This window comes from Venturia canescens, chromosome 7 (genome assembly GCF_019457755.1).
Source record: "Venturia canescens isolate UGA chromosome 7, ASM1945775v1, whole genome shotgun sequence".
NCBI classification, from domain to species: domain Eukaryota; kingdom Metazoa; phylum Arthropoda; class Insecta; order Hymenoptera; family Ichneumonidae; genus Venturia; species Venturia canescens.
In genome coordinates this window covers 2,597,725-2,623,742 of record NC_057427.1, presented here as the reverse complement: position 1 = coordinate 2,623,742, position 26,018 = coordinate 2,597,725, and the positions used below count along the sequence as shown (strand labels likewise).

At 41.5% G+C, this 26,018-nt stretch overlaps 3 protein-coding genes and 1 long non-coding RNA gene across 4 annotated transcripts; all 4 read right to left on the bottom strand.

Moving 5' to 3' along the window:
* Positions 1–2,415: 2,415 nt before the first annotated feature.
* On the bottom strand, positions 2,416–6,917 carry LOC122413578 (uncharacterized). The gene is made up of 4 exons (XM_043424013.1): positions 6,663–6,917; positions 4,325–4,486; positions 3,973–4,232; positions 2,416–3,759 (listed from the first exon to the last, which is right to left on the bottom strand). The coding sequence occupies exons 1-4, from the start codon at positions 6,682–6,684 to the stop codon at positions 2,980–2,982; spliced, it is 1,224 nt and encodes a 407-aa protein (XP_043279948.1). The 5' UTR covers positions 6,685–6,917; the 3' UTR covers positions 2,416–2,979.
* Positions 6,918–9,387: 2,470 nt separating this feature from the next.
* On the bottom strand, positions 9,388–14,215 carry LOC122413673 (uncharacterized). The gene is made up of 4 exons (XR_006261596.1): positions 14,153–14,215; positions 13,958–14,042; positions 10,261–12,349; positions 9,388–10,033 (listed from the first exon to the last, which is right to left on the bottom strand). It is a non-coding gene; the product is annotated as an uncharacterized lncRNA (long non-coding RNA).
* An 824-nt stretch (positions 14,216–15,039) lies between these two features.
* Positions 15,040–15,864, bottom strand: LOC122413672 (uncharacterized). The gene is made up of 2 exons (XM_043424177.1): positions 15,563–15,864; positions 15,040–15,309 (listed from the first exon to the last, which is right to left on the bottom strand). Exons 1-2 carry the CDS (start codon positions 15,785–15,787, stop codon positions 15,235–15,237), a joined length of 300 nt encoding a protein of 99 aa, XP_043280112.1. The 5' UTR covers positions 15,788–15,864; the 3' UTR covers positions 15,040–15,234.
* Positions 15,865–18,818: 2,954 nt separating this feature from the next.
* Positions 18,819–22,095, bottom strand: LOC122412982 (uncharacterized). Its single transcript, XM_043423020.1, has 4 exons — positions 22,043–22,095; positions 20,638–21,143; positions 19,654–20,388; positions 18,819–19,451 (listed from the first exon to the last, which is right to left on the bottom strand). Exons 2-4 carry the CDS (start codon positions 21,133–21,135, stop codon positions 19,086–19,088), a joined length of 1,599 nt encoding a protein of 532 aa, XP_043278955.1. The 5' UTR covers positions 21,136–21,143; positions 22,043–22,095; the 3' UTR covers positions 18,819–19,085.
* Between the last annotated feature and the right edge of the window lie 3,923 nt (positions 22,096–26,018).

The following is a 26,018-nucleotide window of genomic DNA, read 5'->3' as shown; positions in this document are numbered from 1 at the left end:
GCAGGACCGAGAGCAGCTCTTCCTCAACTATATATTCAAACGTAAGATCGTTCAGAAACGAGACTTGCTCCGACAGACTGTGCGCCAGCGAGCGCGAGAAAACGCGAGCGTCACGAAAATACGAGTTCGCTCTCGTGGCACATCGGCACGAAGTTCGCAGCTACTTCCGTCCTCCGTGCGGCACCGCCGCAGCGTTTAATTCTCTCGTGTACTGTTTTATGCATCTGTGCTTTCATTCTTTCTTATGAATGCGAGTTATTTAAAGAATCAGGTTATCACTGTGGCTACGAATATGCAGACTGGCCGGTTCGAAAATCGAATTCAGAAAGCGAGAGCATTTGTCGAGGTTTGAAGATTCCAGCAATTCCCCATCCACGCGCAATCGATGTTTAATTTTTAAATTGTCCGTATTCGGCATTCCATTTATGGTTGTATTAGTAGAATTGCACACTTTCAGAAGAGGCTCGGAATGAAATTTCTAAACGTGACTCCAAGAATCGAGGTGTTACGCGAGGATCGATCGAATAGTACGAAAAAAATTTTCAACAATCTCGAAACGCTGTTTCGCCGTTTGCCCAATGAAAAAACATATGAATAATAGCCTGGGACGTGTTCTGCTCCTCGTCAGGCAAAAAATCACGGTGTATCAACTCAGTTTAAATACGTACTCACAGGATGGATGAATGCGTGAATAAGGGTCCCACGAAACGCCAGATTTACGAGTATGTCACTGAGTTGAGTGCGCTTACACGTGTGAGGAAATATGGCAGAAGCAACAGCAGCTTTCACCCGATGCTGATATTGCACGAAGAAAGCTCTCGCTCGATGAGACGAGAGCACATAACGTGTATGCTGTGCGCTATCTGTGCGGCACATATTAATATTTATGTGTATATTCAGGGTGTCTAAAAAGTTAAGTTTCATTCGTAAAAACATTATAATTTCGTGACGAAATTTTAGAGAGAAGAGTGCGCCTTTTTCGAGACATTTTTTATCGCAGGAGCAGGATAATGTTAACGCGAAAAATCGCAATAGGTTTCGAATCGCACGGAGGAATCTTTTGAGCCTTTTTTTCATTTGCAATTAAACTTCGAGACCGTCCTCGTCGTCGCGGTCTCACTTTTGGAACACCCGTCAAGTATATGTTCGAACACTGAGTCCCAACAGCTCGATGCAGTTGCACACATAGAGGGTGAGCATACAGGAGCGATTATTCTCGCGAGATTACGTTCAGTAATCTCGAAGCATATAGTACAGAGGAAGATCGAGAGAAAAGGAGAAAGAGAGAGAGAGAGAAGGAAGGGAGATAGTAAACTAATAGCGCAGGCGGACAGGGACGATGGGGCCATTACGTAAAGTTTCGTTCGGCCGATTATTTCATTCTCTTGCGAGTGTTCGGAGTGCATTCGATGTCCATAGAATCGCGAGAGGAATCGATAACGTGCCGTTTGAAAAAACGTTGCGAAGATTTCGCCTCAGACGAATTTGCATGCTGCGCAGCATTTTCAATCGTTTCGTTATTGTGGCGGAGGTTACACACGAGAAAAAGTCAAATTTACTGGGCTCAACGAGCGATGATTACGGTCCGAAAAATCGAGAGATTGCTTCAATAGTAAAAAGGAGAACTCAATCGACGAAAATACTAGTAAGAAGTTCGATCCGTGAGTGTGCGGTAATTTTAACTGTGACGTCATTCGATCGTTTCCTCGGATCGAGGCTTGCATAAAGATACGAGATGGGAGTTTTATTTGTCTGGGAGCTGCTCTCACGGTTCGATGAGACGAGCGAAAAATGGAGTAAGAGAATTAAGGAGGTTCCTTCCCTACACGTATGATAGATCTGCACACAGAATATGTACTACGTACAAAAGAGAAAATTCAATATCGTTTCGTCGTGAATTATAGCCAGCATGGGTGACCTAGTTATTAGGATGACAATTAAGTACGTATCTCTACGAAATGGAAGAGCTGATTGCTCCAGTGATCCAGGAAGTGTAGAAACTAATAATATATCACAGGCGATCTCGAAACTCCCGCATATTTCCATCGACGTTTCGTCGATTCATCCTCGCATAAGAGAAGCTGCCTCCTCTTTTATGCCCTTTTAACTGTATATATGAGAAGCAGACAATTCGCACTCTCGGAATTCCCCCGAAGGACAAATGTAACGAGAATCTTTAAGCATTCTCCTTCCTCCGTAAATTAAACCGCTCCGCATCCTTTTTTCCGTCTTTCTCTAGCTTTTAATCCCCTCATTCTCGATCGCGTAACGAGAACCATCGCTCCCACGCGTTCACCGCGTCCTACAACACTCGATTATGACGTACCATTCGTGGGAGATATTTTTAAATAAAAAGAGATTCTCTTTGCAGGTTATCGCTTGTTTTTTCACCCTCCATTTTCACTTGTTTTCAAATATTTTTCATTCTTTTTATTATTATTTAGAGATACAGAAATATTTACAATTTTATTCTCTGCGTGATCGCGATCTTCTTTCAACTTTTTACAGTTCATCAACCCCGTACGAAAATATTTGATTTCACGTTCTGTTTCATCGACACCGTTAACATTATTTGAATTTATTTTCTATCTATATCTACATAGTTTCACTACTGCGATGTACAGTTTGAGAAATTCCTTTTGAATATTGAAAACATAAAATCCGAACCGACGAACTCGTGAAAATATTAAATTAAAAGTTATTTACGTGTTTCGGGTATTTCAGGAATCCCCATAAATCCCATTTTCCAAACATTCCTACGAATATTCTTACAATTACACCCACTACAGGAATTTTATATGACATCCCAACGTATGTTATTGAAGGTACTTCAGAGAGATCGAGCCAGTGAAAAGCTCGACGAAGTATCGTTATTAAACCATCGTAATTGAAAAGGTTAGTTATTAAAAATGCCATTCCTTTTTTGTAAAATTTTCAAAACGATCGAACATTTATGAGAAAGCTTCATAAAAGGCTTCGTCAAAAGTTGCGATACGTACGACAGTAATGGAAAGCGATACATTTAGCTCTCTCGACTTTGTTACTGCGAATGGAAAGTGGAACTTTGGTGCGACCGGCTAAATAGTCGGGAGTGATAGCGGCGATGTTAGGAATGTCAGTGTCCTCGGCAAAAATGGCGTTGATTAGCCACAAACCAGTGAACAAACCGTACATCGACGTTTTTCTTAACTCCCCTTGGAACCATTCGAGGCTCAAATCGCGAAGAACCTGGTCACTGGCATTGAGACTTTTCAATTCTTTAACAAGGGCACCTTGATAAATTCGAACGAGTTCGTCGTAACGCTCTTCGATAACGGAGGAGTGGGCGCTCGTGTAAACGAAGTAATGAAAATCGATGGCCGCCGAGCAATGGCGAACGACTTGAAAATCAACGAATTTAACATTCGCGATTCCACCTTTATCATCGTGTTTGAAAAAAATATTGTTGTTCCACGAATCACCGTGGGTCAAAACGTCGTACTTTTCGTCTCGTCGCACAATCAAATTTCTTATCGTATCGTACGCCCCTGATTTTTCATTGTTCAGAAATTCTATCGCTTCGCGGATCTTCTCGTCCGGATTTTCAATCGATTTCAAACTCTCGATCGCTGCACTTACTCCAGAGCTTATCGTCTGACCCAACGCGGGGTCATCATCCTGGGGAAAACCCACCTCCTTCAATTGGTCCACCAATACTTTGAATTCCTGAGGATTTTTAAGCTTGAACATCAGCGAACGCGCGTGAATACGAGCGTGAGCCTACAACAAGTTTTTTTCCAATGAGCGTCGTCTAAAAAGCTGCCAATTGCTATCAAACAGTGCACAGTTTCATGTTGATATTTTCAACGTTAAATTCAAGAAATTCACGATGAAATTGAAATTCACGAAGTTTTCTACCAACCTTTTTGAAAGAAATATTTCATCGAAGAGTTTTCAATACCTTATAAAGAAAAACTGTTTCGTCGTAGTTACCTTTACAGTTGCCTGACAGTGTTCAAAATCGAGTAAATCTCTTCTCTCATTCATAATGTATCCTTGTACACAAAGATCTTCCATAACGACGCCATTGGCATTGGCTTCGTAGCACTTGGGTGCGACCGATTCGAGGCCCATGGCAGGTACGATTTTCGTGTACACATGAGCTTCGTTCGTGAAAAAATCTCTGTTTCTGAGTATGTCCATATTTCTACCATCGCCCGGAAGGTGTTTGGTGATGACGTTGATCTCGAAAGCTTCGTCATGGAAGAGAGACGTGAAAAAAAGGGAAAAAATGTACAACGTAGCAATTCCTAACGTGATTAATACTCGATCAGATGATACAAACGAGTTTTATTGCCCCGAATTCCGGTAAGTTTAATTCTGATGACGTAAGACATGTAGTTGTCACCGGGTTTGCTTCCAGCCTTTTCAACGCCATTTTCGATCCGAAGTCCCGAGTCCTTTTCAGCGATTCTTAAAATCTTCTCCAAATGTTTCAAAGTTTCGACTACAACAGAAAAGATCCATCAAATTACGCCCACAAAAATGCCACCAGGAGACAAGAACCCTGAAACATTAGCGAAAAACGCATTCACAAATTCCTACATTTTCATGACGTTTGCAATGGGAAAAAAACAATAAAAAATCACTCGCGGAATTCAGGCTCAAGAAGACACGAAAAAACAGAGCAAGAGGATAGAAAAGAAGAGTGAGAAAAAGGAAAGGGAACGTGAGAGCAGGAGCGAGAGAACAAGAGCCACAGTTTCGCGACAGTTATGAATGGATCCTGGCGTGTACAATGACAGAGTCCAGTGTCAGCTTTACCCGTGACGTACGATCCTCATCTCTCGAATATATCCCTCGCGCGAAACTGCCTCGCCGTCTCCCTTCCCCCTTGTGTCCCTTTCCCCTCTCCTCGCCCATTACATATCATAATCCCTCGGCCGTTCGTTACATTATCAATGCGATGTATAATATGTGAAGGTACATGTATGCACCGACGACGATCCGGCCACTATACGTGGCTCATCTCGCGCGTAAGAGGAACGCTGCGCTTTTGTGCGCGCATTACACGCATCCATATTATACAGTGCACAGCTAAATGGACTCTCGTCTCGTTACGTACGCCGGCAATGGCCGTAATACCTAGTGACACACCTACGTAGCGACATTCGTCTATGGAATCTAGGTTGATGTCTTCCTCCGTCCCTCGCGCCCTCTGTTCGCTCCTACATCCAGCAGGATCGCTCGACAGCTTGACGAGAGGTGGAACAATGATGACGTGCGATAAACACGCCGTACATAGACGCGATATGTGGAAGGAACATTTGCCTATTGAATTCGCCCCATAAGATCTCGTGCTAATCAAGCTGTGCTTCGAGCTTAGGCCTCGAAGATAATGAAGCCTTTCATATGAGTCTGACTATGATTCGGGATCGAAAAGTTCTACGTTTCATCAGCATTTCGGAGAGCGCACATGAATTCGGCATTTTTTTTGTTTTTTTTTTTTTAATCTTTGCTACTGTCATGATATTGCTCGTTAATAAAACGGAGTCGAAAGTATTTTAACAAATATTTCTGTAATTTTTTGCTCTTCGAATTTATTCTCGTGAGTGTAGAATAGTGTTGTGCAATAAGAATGCATTATTGAAATTAGCATAAGATGTTGAATGTTTTTTTCATCGCGGGAGAAGATTTTTCAATTGGGTTGATTGATAATTAATGGATTGACGATAGCGCTAATAGGTTTACACTCTTACACCATCGCGGATGGTTTTTAATGGATTCAAGTTACGTGATACAATTATTATTTTTATTTCTTTGTGTATACAAATTTTTTTGCCGAGCCTCTTAATGGTTGGATTTTTTTTGGGGGGAGGGGATTATGGGATTAAAAATCCGTGTCTAAATGCATTACGGCCGTGCTCCGCACGAGTGGCTATTCTCGTCTCACGCTTTTTGCCTCAGGCACGAGTTTCAATCTCACATAACGATTTGCACAGTGTTTCAGTCGGTCAGCACAGCCCGGACTATTGTCATACACCCGCGTCGAAGATTCTTCGAAGATGCAAATCGCGTGATCCCAAGTTTGTCTCAAATACGCGGGTTGCCTGTTAGAAAACGAGAAAATCTCGTCGCGAGCCTCGAGACATATCGTCCGGTGACGCGATCTTCACGACTTTTACGATCAATAAGTGTGTCGATAAACAGTTGCAATCTCACTCATTATCGTCATCGAATTCATTCATATTCCTATTGATACATTTATTTTTCATTCTAACCATTAAATATCGTTGTTAATAAATGTTTCTATCGATATCGTGAAGTGAGTATTTTGTTCCAAATGATTTCACTCAAAAACCATTTTTCCTTTGATATTTGAATACTTGATAAAACGAGTTATTGATTTGGTGCAAGTCATTCCTTTTTGTTGAAGTAATCGCTATTTCTTTCAGTTTTTTCTTCACTGCTTTTCCTCCCCATTTGCAAGCCCAATTGAACTAATTCAGTGCTTATCTGCTGAGTTTTAATTAGTATAATACAAGCTATCTGGAGGTCAAGTTCGATGGAAATGAGACACTAATGGAAAATATATGGAGTGTGAAAACGAGAGACGGAGAGAGTGCGTGTTAATTTCTGTCGACATTCACTCGAATGATCTCGAGCATGAGATGTTTTCATACCTGACACAGTTCGCTGCTCCATTTTCTGTACCGCACTAGGCCTAGGCCAGCAAAGAACTATTCTGATAACTATTGCGATTGCGTTATTGAAGTGTGTGCAATTCAAGGGGACCAAGATAAAATGCAATTCGCAAACGTATCGAACGCAAAGCTTTAACTCGTGCGAAGCTCTGTGGCTAGTCCATACAAAAAGCAGCGAGGGATATTTAACAGAACGACACAAAACTGTGCAACGTTTCAATCAAAAATGAATCGTCGATTTTTCAAACGAGCGATCAAAGGAAATCCGAGTGAACCGAGTCACATGGATTTTTCCTCCGGGTGGGGACTTGCAGTTTTTTTCCTCAGCTTCCCTATAATCTATTTATTATTTTTCTTTTTTACACCGTTAGTTATGACAAGATATTTATCGTCGAAACGTGACGTCCGTACAAATTAACGATCAAGGACGATGTACCTCGGACTATGTGTGAGTGCAAGTGTCAAATGCACAATTGCATAAAGCAACGAGGAAGAGAAAATGTTCAAGGACCAGGTCTACTTCGTTTAAAAGCGATGACTAGCCAACTCGCGCACTAACGTTGCGAACGCTATATTTTCCCCCATTTCTGCAACTCCGACTTCCATCACTCGATTTTTATTTTCTAGGAATAACTATGAAAACGTTTTATGTGTGTTACGATGCACATAAAAGTCAGATGCAAAAGGCATTCCCTTTTTTTCGAGTGTCATCTAATGAACGTGATGAGTTCATTCGCCATTGAACATGGTGATTCGAAAATATGCAAACGGAATTGGAGTTTATTTATTCTTTGAAAATTCTTATTGGAAATGCTATTCATCAAATTATGACAATGACCGTCGAGTGGATGTGAGAAAAAAAGCATGTCATCGTAATTTAGTTTCATGCTGGTTGCAATTGTGCAACAAAGTATTAAAGTGGATATCGTGCCTACGATCTAATAGATTAAAATAAATGAACACTTCCAATCACCGATTCTCGTTAGTTTTAATCGATCCATGATTAATTGCACTTGGACAGATAGGATTAGCGAAAATCGATCCGAATTATTGTAACAAAATGCGCGTCACTGGAAAAATAGGCGAATGAAAATTTTGAAGAGTAAACTGTCATAGAAAAAAACGCTCAGCCTCGCTCCATAAATTTTATAAATAGTTGCATCGGCTTGGAAAGACAGATTCGTTAGTTGCATTGCACTCGTAACGAGCGAATTAATCTCACGCTCGTATGACAATTTTTCATCTCTCTCTGTGGAAAACTCAACGTGGATTACGAGCGCATGGTTATCGCATGGAATAACGGAATTCATGAGACCTTCGAGAAGCGCTTAGAACTGTCAAAAAACAAACCCACGGTAAACATCGTCAATCCTTACAAAGTTTTTTCTCACACAGGAAGTGTGAGTTTTTCTCTTCAGGCTTATCTGGCTGAACTCTTTTTTCCGTATTTTTTCTTTTTTGTCACGGTGCGTACTGCGACGTGACGTTTTGCCTCGCCACTCGTACGAATTGTGGACGGAACGAGACTCGTTGCGTAAATATAGATTACGTTTTATTTATTACAGATTAAATGATTTATTTTGAATTAATTTGACTTTGAATGTACAGCAATTTTGTACAATTTTGGAGATTTGGTGCTGCCTCCACTCGTTCGCACACTAGTCGAATTTGGGTTCAGTTGAGCATTTTTACCTTTTCGGAATCCAATTCCGGTTTTGTGTGTAGTTTATGTGGGGTCTCGAGAGACATGTGCGACGAAATAACGAGCGAGACTGCGGCCGATACTTCCCGATTTATTCTTTTGTAGTTCACTTTGTGTAGCTCGACTCTACCAATCGATTCGGTATTAATTTAGTTCAATGAGCATTGTCTCTCATTGCGCAAAAATATATTAAGGATCAGAGTTTTGTAAATGTCGTGACGAAGCGCTGGATATTCCGTGCAGTGAAGTTCGAGTGCAGACTTTATATCTCTCTCTCCTTGCACGTGCCGAGGGCTCTAGCGAGCGCGTTCGTTCGCGCGATGTTTTCGTTGCATCTCTCTCCCTCGCTCGTTGTCGCGTTTCGGAATGTACGGCGATTAGCAACGAGTTTAGTTTCAGTATTTTTCTACCGTTTATTTTACATCGCGTATTCTTTCTCATACATTTTGTCATTTTTTCTGTTATCTGGGGTGTTCTCAACAGTCTTTCGCATTACCTTCGCGTATCGACCGAGAATTTGCGGAGCTTCGGCGTTATCTTCGCGTCGCCGAAGTTTACTTTGAATAACCTTCGGAATATTTGTCGCCAATTAAGGAGTTTCGGTACAAAAGTCTAAACGTTAAGAAATTGATCAAATTTGGTGATAATGTTCTTCAACATCAAGTGCGAAAACACAAATTTTTTCAAAATTTTCTTCTACTTAGTTATCGAGTAATTACGCATTAAAGCAGATTTCTTATGCCCGGAAACGCTATGCTTATACACGTCAACTTTAGTGATCAATTACTCGATAACTGTGTAGAAGAAAAATCTTAAAAAATTTGTATAGTAAAATTTGGCATTAAAGAATATGTTCACGAAATTTTATAAAATTCTGAACTTTTTGAATTTTTAAATTTTTTCAGCATGGATTAGCATGGCAACATTGTATCGCCTGTACCGAAACTCCTTAATTATCTAAAAAGAAATAAAGAAAGAAAATGAAAAAATTTCTTGATCAAGTTGTGATCAAATTGTGAATATTTTTATTAATCTCATACTTTGTGTCGGCTATTATCTTACATATTGCCAAATTATTACTTTTCCCTAAGAGTTCCCCCCGCTACCTTGCAGTGCATACAGCGTTCAGACCAAGTATGACCGAGTGCTATTTCGAAGATAACGCTGCAACCTTGAGTAAATAACTATCGCGGTTCGAGTGATAACGTATCATTAACAGAGAGATATATTTAACGGCTTCGCACGCATGACACTCGCCATAATAATCAATACTAATTGAATTTCTAAATAACCTTGGAAGGAAAAAAAAACGAAAAAAAATCGATTTTTTATTTCAATAATAATACTGCTGATACAATGCATCGAGTACGACGAATTTTTCGAATTCATTGCTATCCCATAATCGTTGCATACTATTTTCTTAATAATTTGAGATATTTCACTCCAGTGGATTGAAATTTTGGAAAGAGTGAAGAACGGAGACGTTGGTAGCGTCGTTGAAGCTGTATTTAATGTACTTTTCGACTCTTCAGTAATTTAATTTTTCCATAAGAGGCTTGAGCCACATTTTTCAGACTTATTGAAGATCCTGGCTGGACGAGGGCTCATAAGTTTCCAGGGCTAAACTTGGCCTGACGTTTTTCCCGCTCTATAAACCCAATTTTCAAAGTAACTTTTCAGTCATAAAGAAAGAAACATTTAAAAATTTAGGTTTGGTGATATTTTAACACTTTCATCGATGAAACACATTTAACGTACTTCGTCGCCTTTCTTCCCGAGTGAAAAATGAATATCGTGTAATTAAGAATAAATTAAAATGTAAAAGTTTGTCAGTAATTATCATTAAAATAGTATACATTTTGTAAGATGGCTTACCGAGCGAAAAGTTTAACGAGTATATTATGGAAGTTCGTGTATGGAATATTATAAAGTGGAAGGTATACATTGATTTATAGATTGCACGTGATCTCATCCAGTATCCCACTCCCCTCCTGACATCGTTTCGTTCTCAAATGACTTGAAACTTTTCGTAACCGATAATTGGGTACTCGCGCGGGTGGATGAATGTTGTGCATCATAGAAATAGGGCTCTCGCGTCTCTTCGATTCAGGCTCGCACGGAATGTGGATCAAAGCGGGAGAGAATTGCTGCAACAATAATGACGAAGAGATTTTTTCAAGGGAAATCAATGAAACATATTCGAGGTTCGCGTCCTTAAAGTAGATAAAGACAAAAACATAATAAAAAAGTGAATCTCTGCTTTGGAATCTTGTACTTTGGAATCTTAAGATCAAAGCCACCACTGTCGTAATCACTCTGCTCTTGTCAAAGTCAGCATTAGCTGAAGTGACCTTCGTACAGCGAGATGAAAATGAGAAGAAATTGAGTGTGTGTGTAATCGTAATCAGTCTCCGAACAACCGTCTCCACTTCTTCGAATAAACAAATCTACAAAATTAATTGATAAATTATTGGAAAACCTTCAATCTACAAAAATACAAATCAGATTCTAATACAAATCGTGCTCGATTTCAGACTACATGTACTTAACAGAATTATCAGTACAATCAACCCTGTAAACAGCGGCTGATAGACAGGCTAATTCCAGAGGCAAATAGTATTAGGAAGACAAATATGTAATGCTCACGTACACACAACACTCATAGACATGAACCATGTGTATATGGGATGATGAATTACAACGGATTGCCGAGCAAATTCTTGGTCCCATGGCTTCACCAATGACGAGAGAGAAAGTGTGAGTGACTAGGAGAGACAGAACGAGAGGGGGGAGGGACGAAACGTAGGGACACAGATTAAACTATGTTGAATGATCGCATCTCCTCATTAATCGAGTGAAAAGGGCACGAGGGGAAAGGGCTTTCTTCCGAAGGGGGTGCCACAGGGTTAATTAATTCCTAATCACGTTTCAGAGATCAGCCGAGTTACGAGTACCTCTGCGCACTCGTTGTAAAGAGGATTTTGCGAAGGGGCAGGAGGGTGGGGGTAGAAAGAGGGCTTTATCTCTGGTTTCGCACAACGCTAACCCAGAGCCACGTAATTGCAATTTTCGCTGCAATTCCTGTAATATGCTTCTAATGACTATAGCCGACTGTACATATGTGCGATTCAAACGAGCATCGGTCTATCCTCTCATTTGTTCACCCCTCGTGCATGTGTACCAACACAATTGGAGTCGAAGAAATATCGAAATTATGTAACCGAATGACAGTAATAAAGATTCGAGTGATGTTCATAAATTCTACGTTTTTTGTGGTAAATTTAATAGCTTTGTGAGAAAGTTAATGATGTTAAAAAATTTGGCTTTTTTATTATGATTGTGAAGGAATTTAAAGTTCATTTATTCCAGGTTCAGGATCAACGCGTGCGATCCTGATTCCGTGCTGCACATCTTGACGAATATTCGTTCCACTAAGAAAACAAGGTACAAGATCTCATGTTTAATTCAAGGAAAACCCAAATTTCCGGAAATTATACCATACGAAAAAGAATAAAGGCGGCAGCGCAGTCTCTGGGAAATTTACAAGCTGAGGTCGAGATTTCAGTGCACTGCTGGGAAATAAGCTCTTGAGAATGTTACGAGGGCTCTCAAGGATATGTGAAATCACAGATCCAAAGATGTAAGAGAAAAAGAAATGAAGAAAGGTACGTAGACGAATTCAGCGAAGCTTGAAATCCTTCGGGTAACAGTCCTTTACAGTTGACTTAGCGGTCGATGTCTTGTGGGGTCTCTCATCCATCTAGCCAAGCACAGCAAGCTCTCGTGGTTTCTTTCCATCTCCTTCAAAAACGACAGGCTCTTGAAAATTGTCGACTGCCCCACGTCCTTTGCCTCTTTCCAAAATTCGATTCGAAATCATCGTTTTTCTTCTCTTCGTAACGTCCATCGGTTTTAAATTCTTTCGTGACGTCAATCACGACTGATCTCGAAACGTTTTTTCCATCTGAAAATAAAGATTTTTTCTCAATTTCCAAGATTTCATTGCAACGAACTAATCGAAAACGAAAAACAGCGAAAAGTCCTCAAAATTCTTTTGAACCGAATTCCTACCACTTCGAATTCAAGATTCTATCATTTTAGTACGTTAAACAAATTTGCTTGACAATCGAGGGTTCTTCAACGCCTTGAAAATTATTCCTCAAAAAATGACAGAAAAAACAAGACTATTTCGGCGATATAAATCTCTGGGAAAGTCAAATTGCCCAGTAATGTCGCAGCTCGAATGCTGTCTCTTTTCTCTAGCTCCGATCCTGTAATAGTGAATATATACACTTCGTATCGATCGAGTGTGTAATCGTTATTCGCTCGAGAGTTTGATACGGTTCGAGAGACATTGAGATTCGAATGTACCACTTATTTGGATATACGTAAATCGACGAAGGCTGTACCAAGTGAATACGTCCGAATCGTTGATCAATTTTGAAGGATAATTATTTTGTACGTTCGTCCATAATAAAATGAAGATCCGTGCCCATATCCGTTGGTTACAAACTCCCTTGAGAAGAGAACCCAATAAAATAAATTTTCCGTTTCCACATTTCCGGAATCAACACTGTTCATGAAATATTTATTCGATTTTAATTCCGAAACAAAAATTCCAGTTAATTTTTCCACTCCCCTGAGAAAGCCACATGAAAAAGTAATGTGAATAAAAAAATGGTGGTTTTGGAATAAAGTCGTAACCCGAAACGCCTCGTGGAACCCGAAACGCCTCGTGGCTGAGTACTGTGAATAAAAAAGACGCATCTATCGGAATTAGAACCTCGAAGATACAAATCTTGAAGCCTTTTCAGTATCTGGAGGAACTGTATAAACGAGCGAATATAAAGTGGCAGTGTGGATGAGCGGTGCGGTTGTACATCACTCGGATAGAAAGTGAATCTCCTCGTGGCATCTCGTGTAACAAAGCAGAGACCCGGCATACATGTTCCACATTTCTGTGGAGTCTATTGCATCAACGAGAGGAGGACTTCGGTGCACGCTCTTGTACATCTCTCAAATCCCCCCTCCCTTTCCCCTCTTTCTCGTTCGTTCACGTATACACAGAACCACAACAAGCACTCTCCAGCATCCCTACCAGTTCCTCTCTCTCTTTCTATCTCGATCTCCCTCTTTCTCTCTCTCCTTCCTTGCCAAGTTTCTCTCTTCCTCTTTCGCGATTCACCACAACTTGTGTAACTCCGGAGAGTATGGATCAATCGGGAACCGGCTGAGCTGTGGCGCCCAATTAACAAAATCCGGATTATTATCTATAGCGCTACAAGCTTCTCCAACTTGTGTCGCGTATATATTTCAATAAACGTCGCATGTATTTGAGTGGATAAGTTCATGTGAGCAACTATTTGATTACTGTACAGAGAATTCCACATACCAGTGGAGCAGTTAGTGCAAAACGGTATAAAAAAATTGAACAATTCATACGATTCGAGAATCCAATAAAACGACTTTCAATCTCGCAGGAGCGAGCGAACAATTTGTGGAACAAATGTTAGGAACTTCAATGAAAAGCGTTATGTTTCGTGCCGTTTCTACTTAAATTCGGAGAGCTTACCGGGTCTGGTGAAATTTCCGGACTGGGTAGGGATGTTGCGTCCGCAAAATGAAGCTTACCAGTATTTTTTCCTTAATGTAATATCCTGCAACACGACGAAGCTCAATTAATCGATGATCAGGAGAGAAAAAATGAGTCGATCGGAGTAATTGAAGACTTGCGGATTTCAAAAATGCGCTGGTAAGGTTCGTTCACCTTGTCGAGACGAATTGGCACGGAGAAAACAATGATTGGATGCATTGCTCTACCGAAGACGAGAGACTCTGTAACGGATTCTTGTCGATCGGCATTTATAGCTCGGCCTCACACGGTTAGGAAGAAGTGAACAAAAATAGAGACAGAAAAAGAGAGAGGGAGAAAAAGAGTGAAATGAAATGCTGCGCTCGGTCCAGTGCTGAAAACCCCTGAAACACGGTTACCACTTCGCTGCACTAGAAACCCTTGACCAGGATGTTTCGTGCATGTGGTAACTTACAGACACGTACGTGTGTATTTGCCATTTGGAGTTGATGGCAGAGGCAGACTCGTCTCTTACCGACGTTGCTTTCGTTTATTTATTCAAGTAAATTATCTCGCTCATTGTTGTTTCATTCTGTTTCACACTTGATTTTTTAAGCTGCGGCGAACAACGTGATTAACGTTATCACTCGATTACGTCTGATATCCCAACAATGTCGACGTCATATAATCAAAGAACTTGAAACTAAATGAATAAAAAAGCCCGGCTATTTTCGTTGGGCACTTTTCATTCTTCGCTAATCTAGATAATGGCCTAGAATCGTATGGAAGAAGTATTTGTATGCTCTACCGCTTTTTTATTCACCATCGGAGACTTTTATCGACCCCTTTTACTACGTGAATCCTCTTGGCATCGTTGCAAAGCGTGTTGCGATCCACCTGGGGCACTCTTTCAGTACATACACACACGTAGCTTATAAAATATATGAGAGAGTATGGTATCCGCCAAGATCTTTCACAGGTCTCGAAGGTAATACGGTATTCTGTGACGAGAAGTACGAGAAAACTCCTTCGGTACAAGGTCCCTGGGGGGAAAAGGAGGATCCCATTGAAAATTATTCAAATTGGAGGCAAATGGTAAGGAACTTTTGCATTTTTTTTCTTCTTTATCACTCTTTTATATGTACAATAAATATTGAGTCGATGACTCTATATCACGCGATATATAAATAACAAATATGATTTATTTGATAATGGGTCAGCTCGATGCTCAATGAATAATGAAAATGATGCTGCTTCGGTGAGATCGAATGTTTCCTCTATGCCAAGCCAGCGTTATGCAGAACGTCGAAGATCTTGTGACGTGGTATCTTGTCGGCTTCACGATCAATCACCTGCGAATGCACATTCGAGAATATTACATAAATTCGATAAAATTGAGGAAATAGATTGAATATCCCGGAAGGAATATGAGAGACGAGTCCACCAAAAATCGCTTAACAGAATTGAGGAAAAAGGGCTGTCATCGATCACTATGGGAGACAGCGCAGGAGAATTGAGTTGATTGAAATTCTGCCTCTGGCTTGCACACTCGAAAAGCGATTTTTTTGGCTCAAAACAAAGAGTGATATTTGCGTTGGACTTTACTTGTGTTTCTTTGGGAGTAAGCCACGATTCCCTGGCGAGACCAGCGGCGATAGCTGGATTTTTGTAGAAATTATTTCGCAGTTCATCCGGGAGTGCATCTTCCAGAGCATCATTATTGAGAACGCCAGGGTGGGCGTAAGGTGTCGCTGGTTGGGCGATCAAGAAAACCGGTGCGGCTTCAGAGATTCCTCCGATCGCGAGCCCCAGCAACAATGCAAACAACATTTTTCACGACGATAATTCCACGCACTCGCACAATTGTTCGAATTTTTGTTTTTCGACTGAACGCCCAGTCGCACGAGTGAGTTTCCTTTATATAGGCTAGGAGTGGACGCTCACTCCAACGTTTTGCCGACCACGAGGGGGCAGCACATGCGAAGGTGAGGCGTTGATGACCGCGTCTGAGGTCGCGCCTGTCCGTACGTGTATATGCAAGAACACGCACTTCCATGACCTTGCCGACGGGATGATCGGTTGGCGCTTCCGGTACAGGGAACGTGTCCAGTCCATATGGAATCGGCTCGAAGGTTCCGAAAGGTCATCACGCGTGTTTCATTATTACACGCATACACTGCTCATGTAAATGTTACCGGTCAAACCTGATTTAACGTGAGGATAAACAGGTCGCCTGACTCGAGTGAACGAGTGTGTTGAAGGAGGGAAAAATAGACTCGTGCTAAATCTCAATGAGACTGGACCGGTCATAAGAGAAAGCAGTTACGTCCGGATGAAATTAGTTTGAACAAAAACCCTAGTCGTGCGATATTTCAACCTTCTGGGATGATAGAATCGGTACGATAACCTTCGATGGCCTTGACTCAACGTCCGACATCCCCGCATGCAGACCTGAGACTCGAAGAAGGTCGGCGCTTTTTTGCAAATGAACAGAAGGTACATTCGCTTCGGAGGAAAAATAAACTTCAGCCTCTTTGTACTCGTCCGCAGAGATAAGATTACCCCTTGAAAGAATCCTTTCAAAATCAAAGCAATTACTCTCCAATAACGGAAACCAGCGGGACACGATTTTTTTTTGTCAGCTATAAAAAACGACCACGAGCAGTAGGATTCGTTGATCTATTTTTGTTGGAGCATCATGCCCACCGGCGAATGTTTATTTTTAAAAATCTTAAGTGCTCTGCCACGATAAAGACTCGAGGCGATCCTCGAGATACCCGAGAACATTCTTGTCAGCAGCTTCACTTCAAGCTTTTGCAACAACGAAGAAAGTTCTCCGGGACGTCAAGAGCCAGCGGCTCGTCTTATATACACGCTGCTCCTAAACTTTTACTTGAGTAAAAAAAACAATGTACCGCTGTACCATGATCCCCTGAACAGATGAACCCATAAACATTTTTACTTCGATGCACGAATGAAGAAGTTTCACGAAACAACAGCAGAGCACTCGAGGGCACTTTTAGTGCCTAATTCATTTGTCACTATGACCGATTAGTATTTTTCCAACGATATTCCTCGAAAAGAAATGGACAAGAATTTTCCTCTTCGTAATTTCATGGCCTGATTACTCACGATAAACAAAACATGGCTCTCAATCGCATAATTTGAGACGGAAATACCCATACACAATCACTATAACCACGTGTACTGAAAGGCAGTAAAGAGCCAAAGGGTTTTTTTGTTGAGCTGCAGGAGCTTGTACTTTGTGCAACTTATCGGCAAAGACTTCCGGTGGCTCGAAGGTATATTTACCTCGCCCTCTCTCGGTCGAACGACTCCGTGTTTCTCACCATCGAGATAACCTTCCTCCTTTCATGCTTTTTGCTTCTCCTTTGCTCCCCGACAACATACATTTGAGCTTTATGGCCTGTGCCACGTCGCGTCTTTTCCACTATCCGGCGATCGAGGTTTTCTACTCGTGGCTCTTCCTTCAATGTTCATTTGTATTGTTAATTATCTTTTAATCGATACTGATTTAAAAAAGCTCGTTCGGATGGCGCACCAAGAAATTAAATGTGAATACGCAACTCTTGTCGATTCTAGCCAAAGTTTTACTTTTTTCCTTATTTTTATCTAGATTTTCTGAAAATTATATAAACTTTGGAACGCCCACATTTATAAATTAATTGAATTCAATCTAACGAGGAGGATCTCACAGAGCATCGCCATAATTGAATGTATTAACCACGTCTCGTGATTCGGGTCAATGTTGTGGCCTCAGAGCTAACTAACGAAGGAGTGAACGGTCCAGAGCGACAGTAAGCACCGGTTATCCTTGTGAGTATTGATCGATGGTTCCCTCTCGACGTTTCCGGACTCGTTGCTAAATCGATCGAATTCATAACTCAATTAGGACGAGGCTCTTTTCATTATTCGTATGCCTCTTATTCCCAGCAGGAGTTTCGACGAATAGTGGCATCGTTGTTCTCTTTCTTACCAACTCCAAAAAATTATAATTTCAATGTGCATGTCCATTGCGAGGGTTTCCACCGAGCATTTTTTTTCCGAAATCGAATTATGAAGAAAATTAGTTGACACAAAACGTCGTACGTCACCCTCATCAGTATCCTGTGGAAGGAAAAGAATCGAGCAAAAGGAGAGTGGCTGTCGTGACCTTGCTCGCAATACCCAGACGCAATTCACGCAGTGTATATACGTGCGTGGATTCATGTCTCGTGATTTATCCGGTGCCTGTGTATGTTCCGGCATTGAGTCGATGCGTGTATTCACTTTTGATCTACAAAGTATGACGAAAAGCCACGCGAGATTGTTGTGTGCCAAACGCATAGAGGACTTTAGAGGAAGAGAGTTGTGAAAAACTTTCAATTTAGAATGCAAACTCCATGAGATTTTGAATAACTTGGGATAGCCAATCCAGAGCAAGAGCTCGATCCCCCTACCCTGTTCCACCTGCGATCCCGATTGGCTATCTTTCATCGTTTAATCGTATTTATATTATGTTTGCCTTATTTTTCATTTGATTTACTTTATTTTCTTGTCGTTCTATTTTATTTGATTTTGTTAAATTTTCTTCCTAAATGGCGTAATTGCCTGAAGGCTTATACTGAAGCAAATATATATATCTTATGAAATAAAAAAATGGTAAATCGTTTGATATCCCACGCGAATAGAGAATCGGGTGAAAAAATCGTTGAGCACTTTTCTCTCCAACGGTACTAACTTGTTCGTTTCAGTTGGGATGTAATCTGAGGACACCTCCGTGAACGCGGACGCGTGACCATTCGATTCGCCGGTGAAGGAGCAATTATTCTTGTGCAAACATCTCACGAAGCCGGGCCCGTAGGAAATATCGTTTTATATAAGGCAGAGCAAACAGATTGTGCGACAATATTTATGTCAGTAGTGAAAAATATGATAGCAAGAGATCTGGCGGGCTTGTATTTTCTTACAGCTATAGAATTACTCGGTCTACATCCTACCTATGATTTAATCACTTTTTTTATTCGTATTTAATCAATATTGTGTCACTTTAGAGTCAGTGCGTTTGATCCCAGTCGTTTTCTCGTCTCCCCCTTCGATGTCGGAGGTTATAATTTACTCGTTAAAGTTAGTAGTAATGATAAGCAGCTGGCGAGACAGTCTTCTGATAAACTGGAACGGATACATGGGCAAGTGCGGGGGTGAGGGCTTTCCCGATCACAGGTACAGAACTGTGCACCTGCACGTGATCGAGATGAGCAGTTTTAAAGAGGGTTGGCTGCTGGACCGAAGTCCTTTCGTACTTTGTCACTGGCTCAGCCACGTCTATTTCCTGTAGGGTCTCAACGGGCTTGCTAACGACCACTCGCCTTGTTGAGACTCTTTCACTTGCAGGCTTCGCATTATCGTAAGATGGAGTTGCTGATATTACTCGGGCTCGAATGTTCTCGGCGTTTCCAATCACGGATGCAGGTCCATTGCGAGCGAAACCGACCTGCGGAAGCGAGGCGGAAAGTGGTTCATTTTATTCTTTCAAAAAATGCTCCAAAATGACGGCATGAATAATGGCATCGTCGCATTAATTCATTGGTCATTGCAGTGTGGGCGAAAAAAAAAAAAAAAAAAAAACATTTCGAAGGAGGGAGCTTCCAGGGAAGACGTAATTCTATGAGGGATTGTAATGATAAAATAGTTACCTCGGTAATTCCACCATGAGCCGTCAGCAGATCAATGAGGGTCTGCTGATTGGACCTGCCCTGTTCGGGGCTCGTTCTAGTACTCGGGAATACCGAGGCCGATGCTTCCCTCGAAGGGAATAGCGCTTCGGTATTCAAAGGTGTAGCATTGGACCTGGTAATTACACTTGGTCCAGACGTTCGTGAGCTGCTTTGTTCCTGCCGCTGTTCATACCGCTGTCGGGATTGTTCTTCGACTTGGTTTGACTGTTTATACTCGTTGCGAAGGTAATCTTGGTATTGACTTTCCTGGCCCCTCGATGCAACCTGATTTTCGTTTAATTGCTGGGAGCTGCGAAACAAGGCGCCACTGGAACTGCGGAAATTTGGATTATCCACGATGACGGATTCCTCCTCAATTTTACTCGATTCATCAGCGGTGGAGGCAGACAATTCTGGGGCGTGAGAAACTCCGGAGTTCGAAATCGATTGACCCCCGTTGAGAGGAGTGTTGGACCCGATTGGAATGGCATTTGGGGATGATGGGGATTGAGAAATCAACGTAGCCTGACTAAGGTATTGATGAGAGAGCGGAGATGCCGTCACCCCGAGCAAAGATGATTCGGATAACACCGCCGGCCCTCGCTGAATCTTTGAGGTTGGCTCGTCGAGCTCCACCAGAGCTGAACCAGCCGGTCGTACTATAACGCGTTCCTCAATGTCGTAAAACTGCTTCTGTATCGCAGGCCTGCGCACCTTTAAAATCGATTCAATTCCCTCGATAATTCAATCATACAATTTTTGCTGTTTCAAACTGCCAACACTCATTCAACCCAAATGACTCGATCTCTGTTTCACTGAAATTCAAACGCATCGAATCTCGAATGATCCCAAAATATAAAAGTTTCACTTCAAGATTTAGAGACCGTCGTGATGGGAGGATTTGATGAATCACAGTCGGCGGGTTCAGCCAACTTAAAACGCAAAATAAACCTCACGACTCACCTCAAACTTCCGAGTAGAAACTGCAGGCTTGGCAATATCAACTTGTTGCTCGATGAGTCCGTGATGAGCCTCGTAGCGAGTGACAGGAACGTTGGAGACCGTTGGGACGTGCTTAACGAATGGGACCGCGGCTACGGCCGGCACTTGGGCAGCTGCGTAACCAACGTGATGAGCGGCAACATTTGCCGGATAAACTGCGGCACTCGGAGTCGCGTAACGAAGTCCAGCTTGATACTGAACTGGTGTCGAATACTGAAGATCGTTTTGTTGCTGATTGAAGGCTGCTGACTGGTACTGATAACTGCTTGGGGCTGGGCCTGCGTACTGGGCCGTTTGGGGCTGGGAATAACCGGCAGCACTGTAAGAAACTGGATGCTCCTGTCCTTGGAAATTATTTATGTAGGTCACGCTCGCTGGATTCGCGTAGGGCAGTTTTATGGCGACGTGGCTGCAGAACGTGAGCTGCAATAACGACGCTATTGCGATGAGGATTTTCATCTTTTTAGCTGCAACAAATGATTAGGAAAATATCGATGAATTGCTAAGTAATTTTTCAAAGGTTCGAATCCCTAACAATTTTTGACAATCATTTTTGCATTTAATCGCGCAGATTGAACAACTCTAACGGTGATTTTGTGCCGAGCAACGATTATTTCATATGGAAGGAAGCTCGGTGAACCGGAAGTTGAAGCTTTGAGCTTTGCCGAAGGAAACTTCTGATCGATTAAAGGAGACTTCCGGAAGCACTAAATAGCTTCTGCAGCACGAGGCTAAATCCCTTTCTCCCCCTATTCTCTCGTCAACTATTATTCCTTTTAACGCCACTTTCTACTCCCGTTTAACGTGGCGAAAATTCCGCTTTGCCTCTTGTGTCACTTCGCCTCGTAGTTTCAAACTTGCGCGACTGTGACTAAAAACTTTTGATTCTTTGCGTTTTTCATCCGTCAACTTGAACCGATTCCATATCGAAAAGGTTTTTCCAACTGTTTAAGTGGTTGCTACGAATTATTTCGTGGCAGTAAAGAAAGTGGCTCAAGTTTCAATCCGACGAATAAGTTCTTGTTAAATTTTTCATACAATTTCTGTCTACCATTCGAAATGCTTCAAAAGTTTACGACGACGTGAAATACTTGAGATTGTTCGGATAACTTGCGCTCCGCGGATTCGCAATATCAAGGCTTGAAAACCATCGTTTTTCTCCTTGAGGTAATTCAATGACAGGAAATCATGAAAACTACTCGCACTTCTTTCGCATTGGACTTTTTTCTTCACCGAGAATAATAATGAAAAAATGGGCGTTGGAAAGTGGCAGTCACCACGAGGTACAAATTCTCCGATAAAAAAAATACAACGATCTATGCAATATTGTTTTTCGTTGAACTATTACGGTTAATTATCGTATTACGTTTTACGACTCGTTCGGAAAAAATCGTGTCTCGCCAGCCCGAAGAATGGAAGAATGTGGAACTGTAGCTCGAGGTGTACCGAGATTTGCTTTATATGCATCGGTCCTCCTTCCCCCTCTCTTTTTCTGTCCCCTAGTCCTTCTGTAACGCTCCTGTAGTGCCCCTCCTGTTAATTTCGGGGGCGAGATGCCGCGAAACACGCACGAATTCCCCAGACCCGGTCAGTTTGGACCTCGAAACTGGGTCGCCCGACCCGGAGCTCACGCCAAAACTCAAAGCTTCTCGAAACATCCAACTTCGCCTTATTTCGTTCACGAACATTCAACCGTTAATAATTATATACGCAATTTCTAGCTCGCGATAAACTCGAATACGTGGCTCTACCGCGAGCGACATTTCTGGCGTGTTATATTGCTCGTGAATAGTCATGAACTACGTTTTGAATGGACCACTTGAAATGCGACGAGAGTTTGAGATCGTTTCATTTTGCAAATCGACTCACTCCTCACGAGATATTCATCGAGGCGACTTCAATCAGTTTCCTATCACTTTCTATAATACTTTATTCAGCCGGATTGATATTTCCGACCGCAGTGTAAACCCGCTGCGTGTAAACTCGCTCCAAAACCCCCGAAACTTACACAACTATAAATTAATATTCATTTATGACAGAATATCGAGGGCAGGCAGCAGGGAACATTCAATCAAGTTAAAAATAAATTCCAATGACTTTCCATTAAAAAAGTACTTCGATTCCGCGAGCACTTTTTATTCATTCTTCTTCTGAAAAGCTATCGATTTGACAAATTTGCAATGAGACACCCCAACAGCTATTCAAACGTCATTAAAACCTTGTTTCAAAACATCGAAATATCTTAAAAAGTTTTTTTCGATCCCATGCATAACTAACCAAAAGTAATTCTTTCCATCGCGTTTCCGCAGCGCCACATAAAATCGTTACGAATTATTCAGTCCAGGAATTAAAAATTACGAAATCGATACACATAACGATTTCCAGGGGGGGGCGCGAGGAGAGGCCGAAAAGTGAGCACGATTTGCTCGGTCAGATTGCCCGATTGAATACACATTTAGTGCCATGATTTCACTCTCGAAAAAATGCATATGTACGCTTTGCAATTCCCTTGTATATACAAAAGAGTGCACATATGTTCGGACACCCACATATATACATACATTACGTGCGAGTGGCAAGAGAGTTCTTGATCGTGTCACTCCCTCGTTGTAAATGCGTGCTCGGGAGTCAATAATGCTTTCGCCGATTTCCATACAAACGGGAGCTTTTGTCGAATACCAAAAAAAAAAAGAAGAAAAAACAAAACAGAACGACGTAACGATTTAGTAACTCTGACCTGTCGATCGAAAAGTATGCATGAAAAAAAACGAGCAACGAATAAAATTTAACCGATCAATGGCCTGATCCCTGCGAGTGTGCGTACCTTATGCACTCTATTGTTATGGGCAACGTGGTACAGCGATATAGACGAAAAAGTTAGTATGCGCGACAAAGCCTCGATCAGCACGACAGGAACCGTAAATTCTTGAACCCGGACTCCACAAAATATCGTTATGTTCGATTTCTCCCCCTTGGAGTCGAATATTTCACGACGATTTCCGCTCGACGATTTACTACGTTATCTCCCGGGGCCGAGCGAACTTCATGCCGAGATGTTCGATGGAGTAGTGATATCGATCGTTCAGGAATTTCAGCAATAAAATTTTTTCCCCTATCACTCGTCTTCGATTGATTTCTGGAACGAGATTAACGGTTTCTGCTGGTTTTTTGATGTTTCGCGACGAGAATCTTTGCGGTAAGACTTTTCAGGGCTAATTTGATAATTTTATTTACAACTCACAGGCTGTAATTCGGAGTCATAAAATTTTTGGGTAAAAAATTCACATTTTTTACCTTCTTCGTTGAAATTGGAGTAATTTGATTTCGTTCTTTAATTATACATCACATTGCATATATGTGTATACGTATGTTACATAGCCATATATTTTTAGCATCGAATTTTTATTTACAAGTGTAATTTCAGGAGACATAAAGATCGAAAGATGTTGTTGTCCTTGAGAGGTGGCTGGGAGAACGAGATATATATCTCGATATTTAACACGAGAGTACCGCGAGGGAAACATCTAATGGGTCCGAACGACCCTCGATGACCACACCTTCTTCTTTAACGTTTTCGCTTTCGCCTTCTTCTTTTGCGCATTCTTATATCCGTCGCTTTCTCTCTTTCGCTCTCACTTGCTCTCGAATTTCGGTGAAAGGATAAGAGCACATTTCGCACTCGTAAAGTCACAGGTCTCAACAAGTTCTTTCCGAGAGGAACAAAGAGTTGAGGCCAGAAGCAAAGATTTATTCGGGGTGTCGCAAGAGTCCGACGACAGATTCGGTTTTACGGTCCATGCGGATCGATCCCTCGCAAAATTCTGATGAACGATTATCACTCGTTTTCCTACGCGATGGAAAACCATACGAGAGACTTTGATTGAACGAGGAAAGGCAACGCAGAGAACGGCATTAAGGAGGAGGCGTGGCAGGAGCCTGATTATTTAGCACCGGATCGAGAGACAAAAATCAATCAATGTGACGTGACGAAGCAAGTAAGGAAACCCTGGAAAAGTTCGCAGAATTTCACGATCTCTTGTCTGAGGAAACTGAGACGAGATTTTCGGGACACCCGACATACATGGCTCCCATCTTTCATGGGTTAAGTACGTGCAAAGCATACTAGGAACACTTACTCATCCGAAAATATTCGTTGTATACATAGGTATTTGTCTGAGTGTGTATTGGAGAGTGAATCGAAGTGTTAAGAAACAAATTGACGTTCTACATGAATCACCTTTCGTAACAGTTTTTCAACCCATCTCACGTCAGCTCCCACACTTGTGCTCTCCTCTTGTCAGATTGAAATCAGTGGCAGTCGACAAAAAGGCGGTATCGAGAGGGAATCACACTGCATAATTAATTACGAAGGTGAAAAGTAATGTTCCGGAGCCACCTATTTTTCGATTTGATCAAAATTTTGATGCGATTCACGTTCAGATTAAAAATATGCAAGGGATTTTACACTGTGAAAAAATTTGCTGATGCGAATTTCACGAAAATCAAATTGAGTTGGATGATGCTGCAATATTGGGTGGCGCACTCGGAGCCTGGGGCTTCGTTCGATATTGCTGATACTTATTATCTCGTGGAGTCTCCCTTCGACAGCCTTTTCGATTTGCAATCGATTATGGTCTCTTTTTTCTCGTATTACTTTTTTTCACGTTTTTTTCCTCGTCTCAAGTAAATCAGAGCACAGAAATTAAAAACAACGTATGCACAACGCATGCATATGGAAGATTACAAAACTTATGAAAAATAAAACACGAAAAAACGATGATTTATGATCATACTTTGTGGTAGGAACGCTCTCAGGTTCATGCGACAATAAATAACAAAACTCCACCTTAAATTCGACTGGGCTGTTCGAAATATGGACTAAAATATTGTTGAGAATATAAGAATTATGTCAAAGAGAAACGGATCTGATGATAATAGTGAGTGAGACCTCGGACAATTAAGGGCCACCCAAATTGTATCGCGGTATAATTACAAGTTTCTCGATTACGCAGTTTTAAATTCAAGTTTCTTCCAAAAGAAAAATCTCCAGTTCTCCGTGTCCATAATGAAAAAAAAAAACTCGTGTGGTAATTTCGTTTGATGATTGTAAATTAATTTTTGTTTTTTTAAATTTTTTCACTGAAACGTTACGGTTTTACGTAAAGTGAATTTACGTTACGAAAAAAAAAAAAAAAGTAATTGGGTGTTGCGTGAAGAAAAAAACGTTGTTTGGGTGGAATCAGACACGCGAAATGCCCGCGGCCATTGAGCGATGCTCCGGACGTTCTTATTACGAAAGAAACATGTATATTTAATGAGGAGTTTTTCGCTTTTATAATAAT

Coding starts and splice junctions, on each gene's coding strand:
- LOC122413578 (XM_043424013.1), bottom strand. CDS start 6,684: ATGGAGCAGCGAACTGTGTCAG. Junction 4,487..6,662: donor GGAGCAGCGAACTGTGTCAG/GTATGAAAACAT, acceptor TTTCTGTTGTAG/TCGAAACTTTGAAACATTTG. Junction 3,760..3,972: donor ACTGTCAGGCAACTGTAAAG/GTAACTACGACG, acceptor AACTTGTTGTAG/GCTCACGCTCGTATTCACGC.
- LOC122413672 (XM_043424177.1), bottom strand. CDS start 15,787: ATGTTGTTTGCATTGTTGCTGGGGCTCGCGATCGGAGGAATCTCTGAA. Junction 15,310..15,562: donor TTACTCCCAAAGAAACACAA/GTAAAGTCCAAC, acceptor GTGCATTCGCAG/GTGATTGATCGTGAAGCCGA.
- LOC122412982 (XM_043423020.1), bottom strand. CDS start 21,135: ATGAAAATCCTCATCGCAATAGCGTCGTTATTGCAGCTCACGTTCTGC. Junction 20,389..20,637: donor TTTCTACTCGGAAGTTTGAG/GTGAGTCGTGAG, acceptor TCGATTTTAAAG/GTGCGCAGGCCTGCGATACA. Junction 19,452..19,653: donor CTCATGGTGGAATTACCGAG/GTAACTATTTTA, acceptor TCGCTTCCGCAG/GTCGGTTTCGCTCGCAATGG.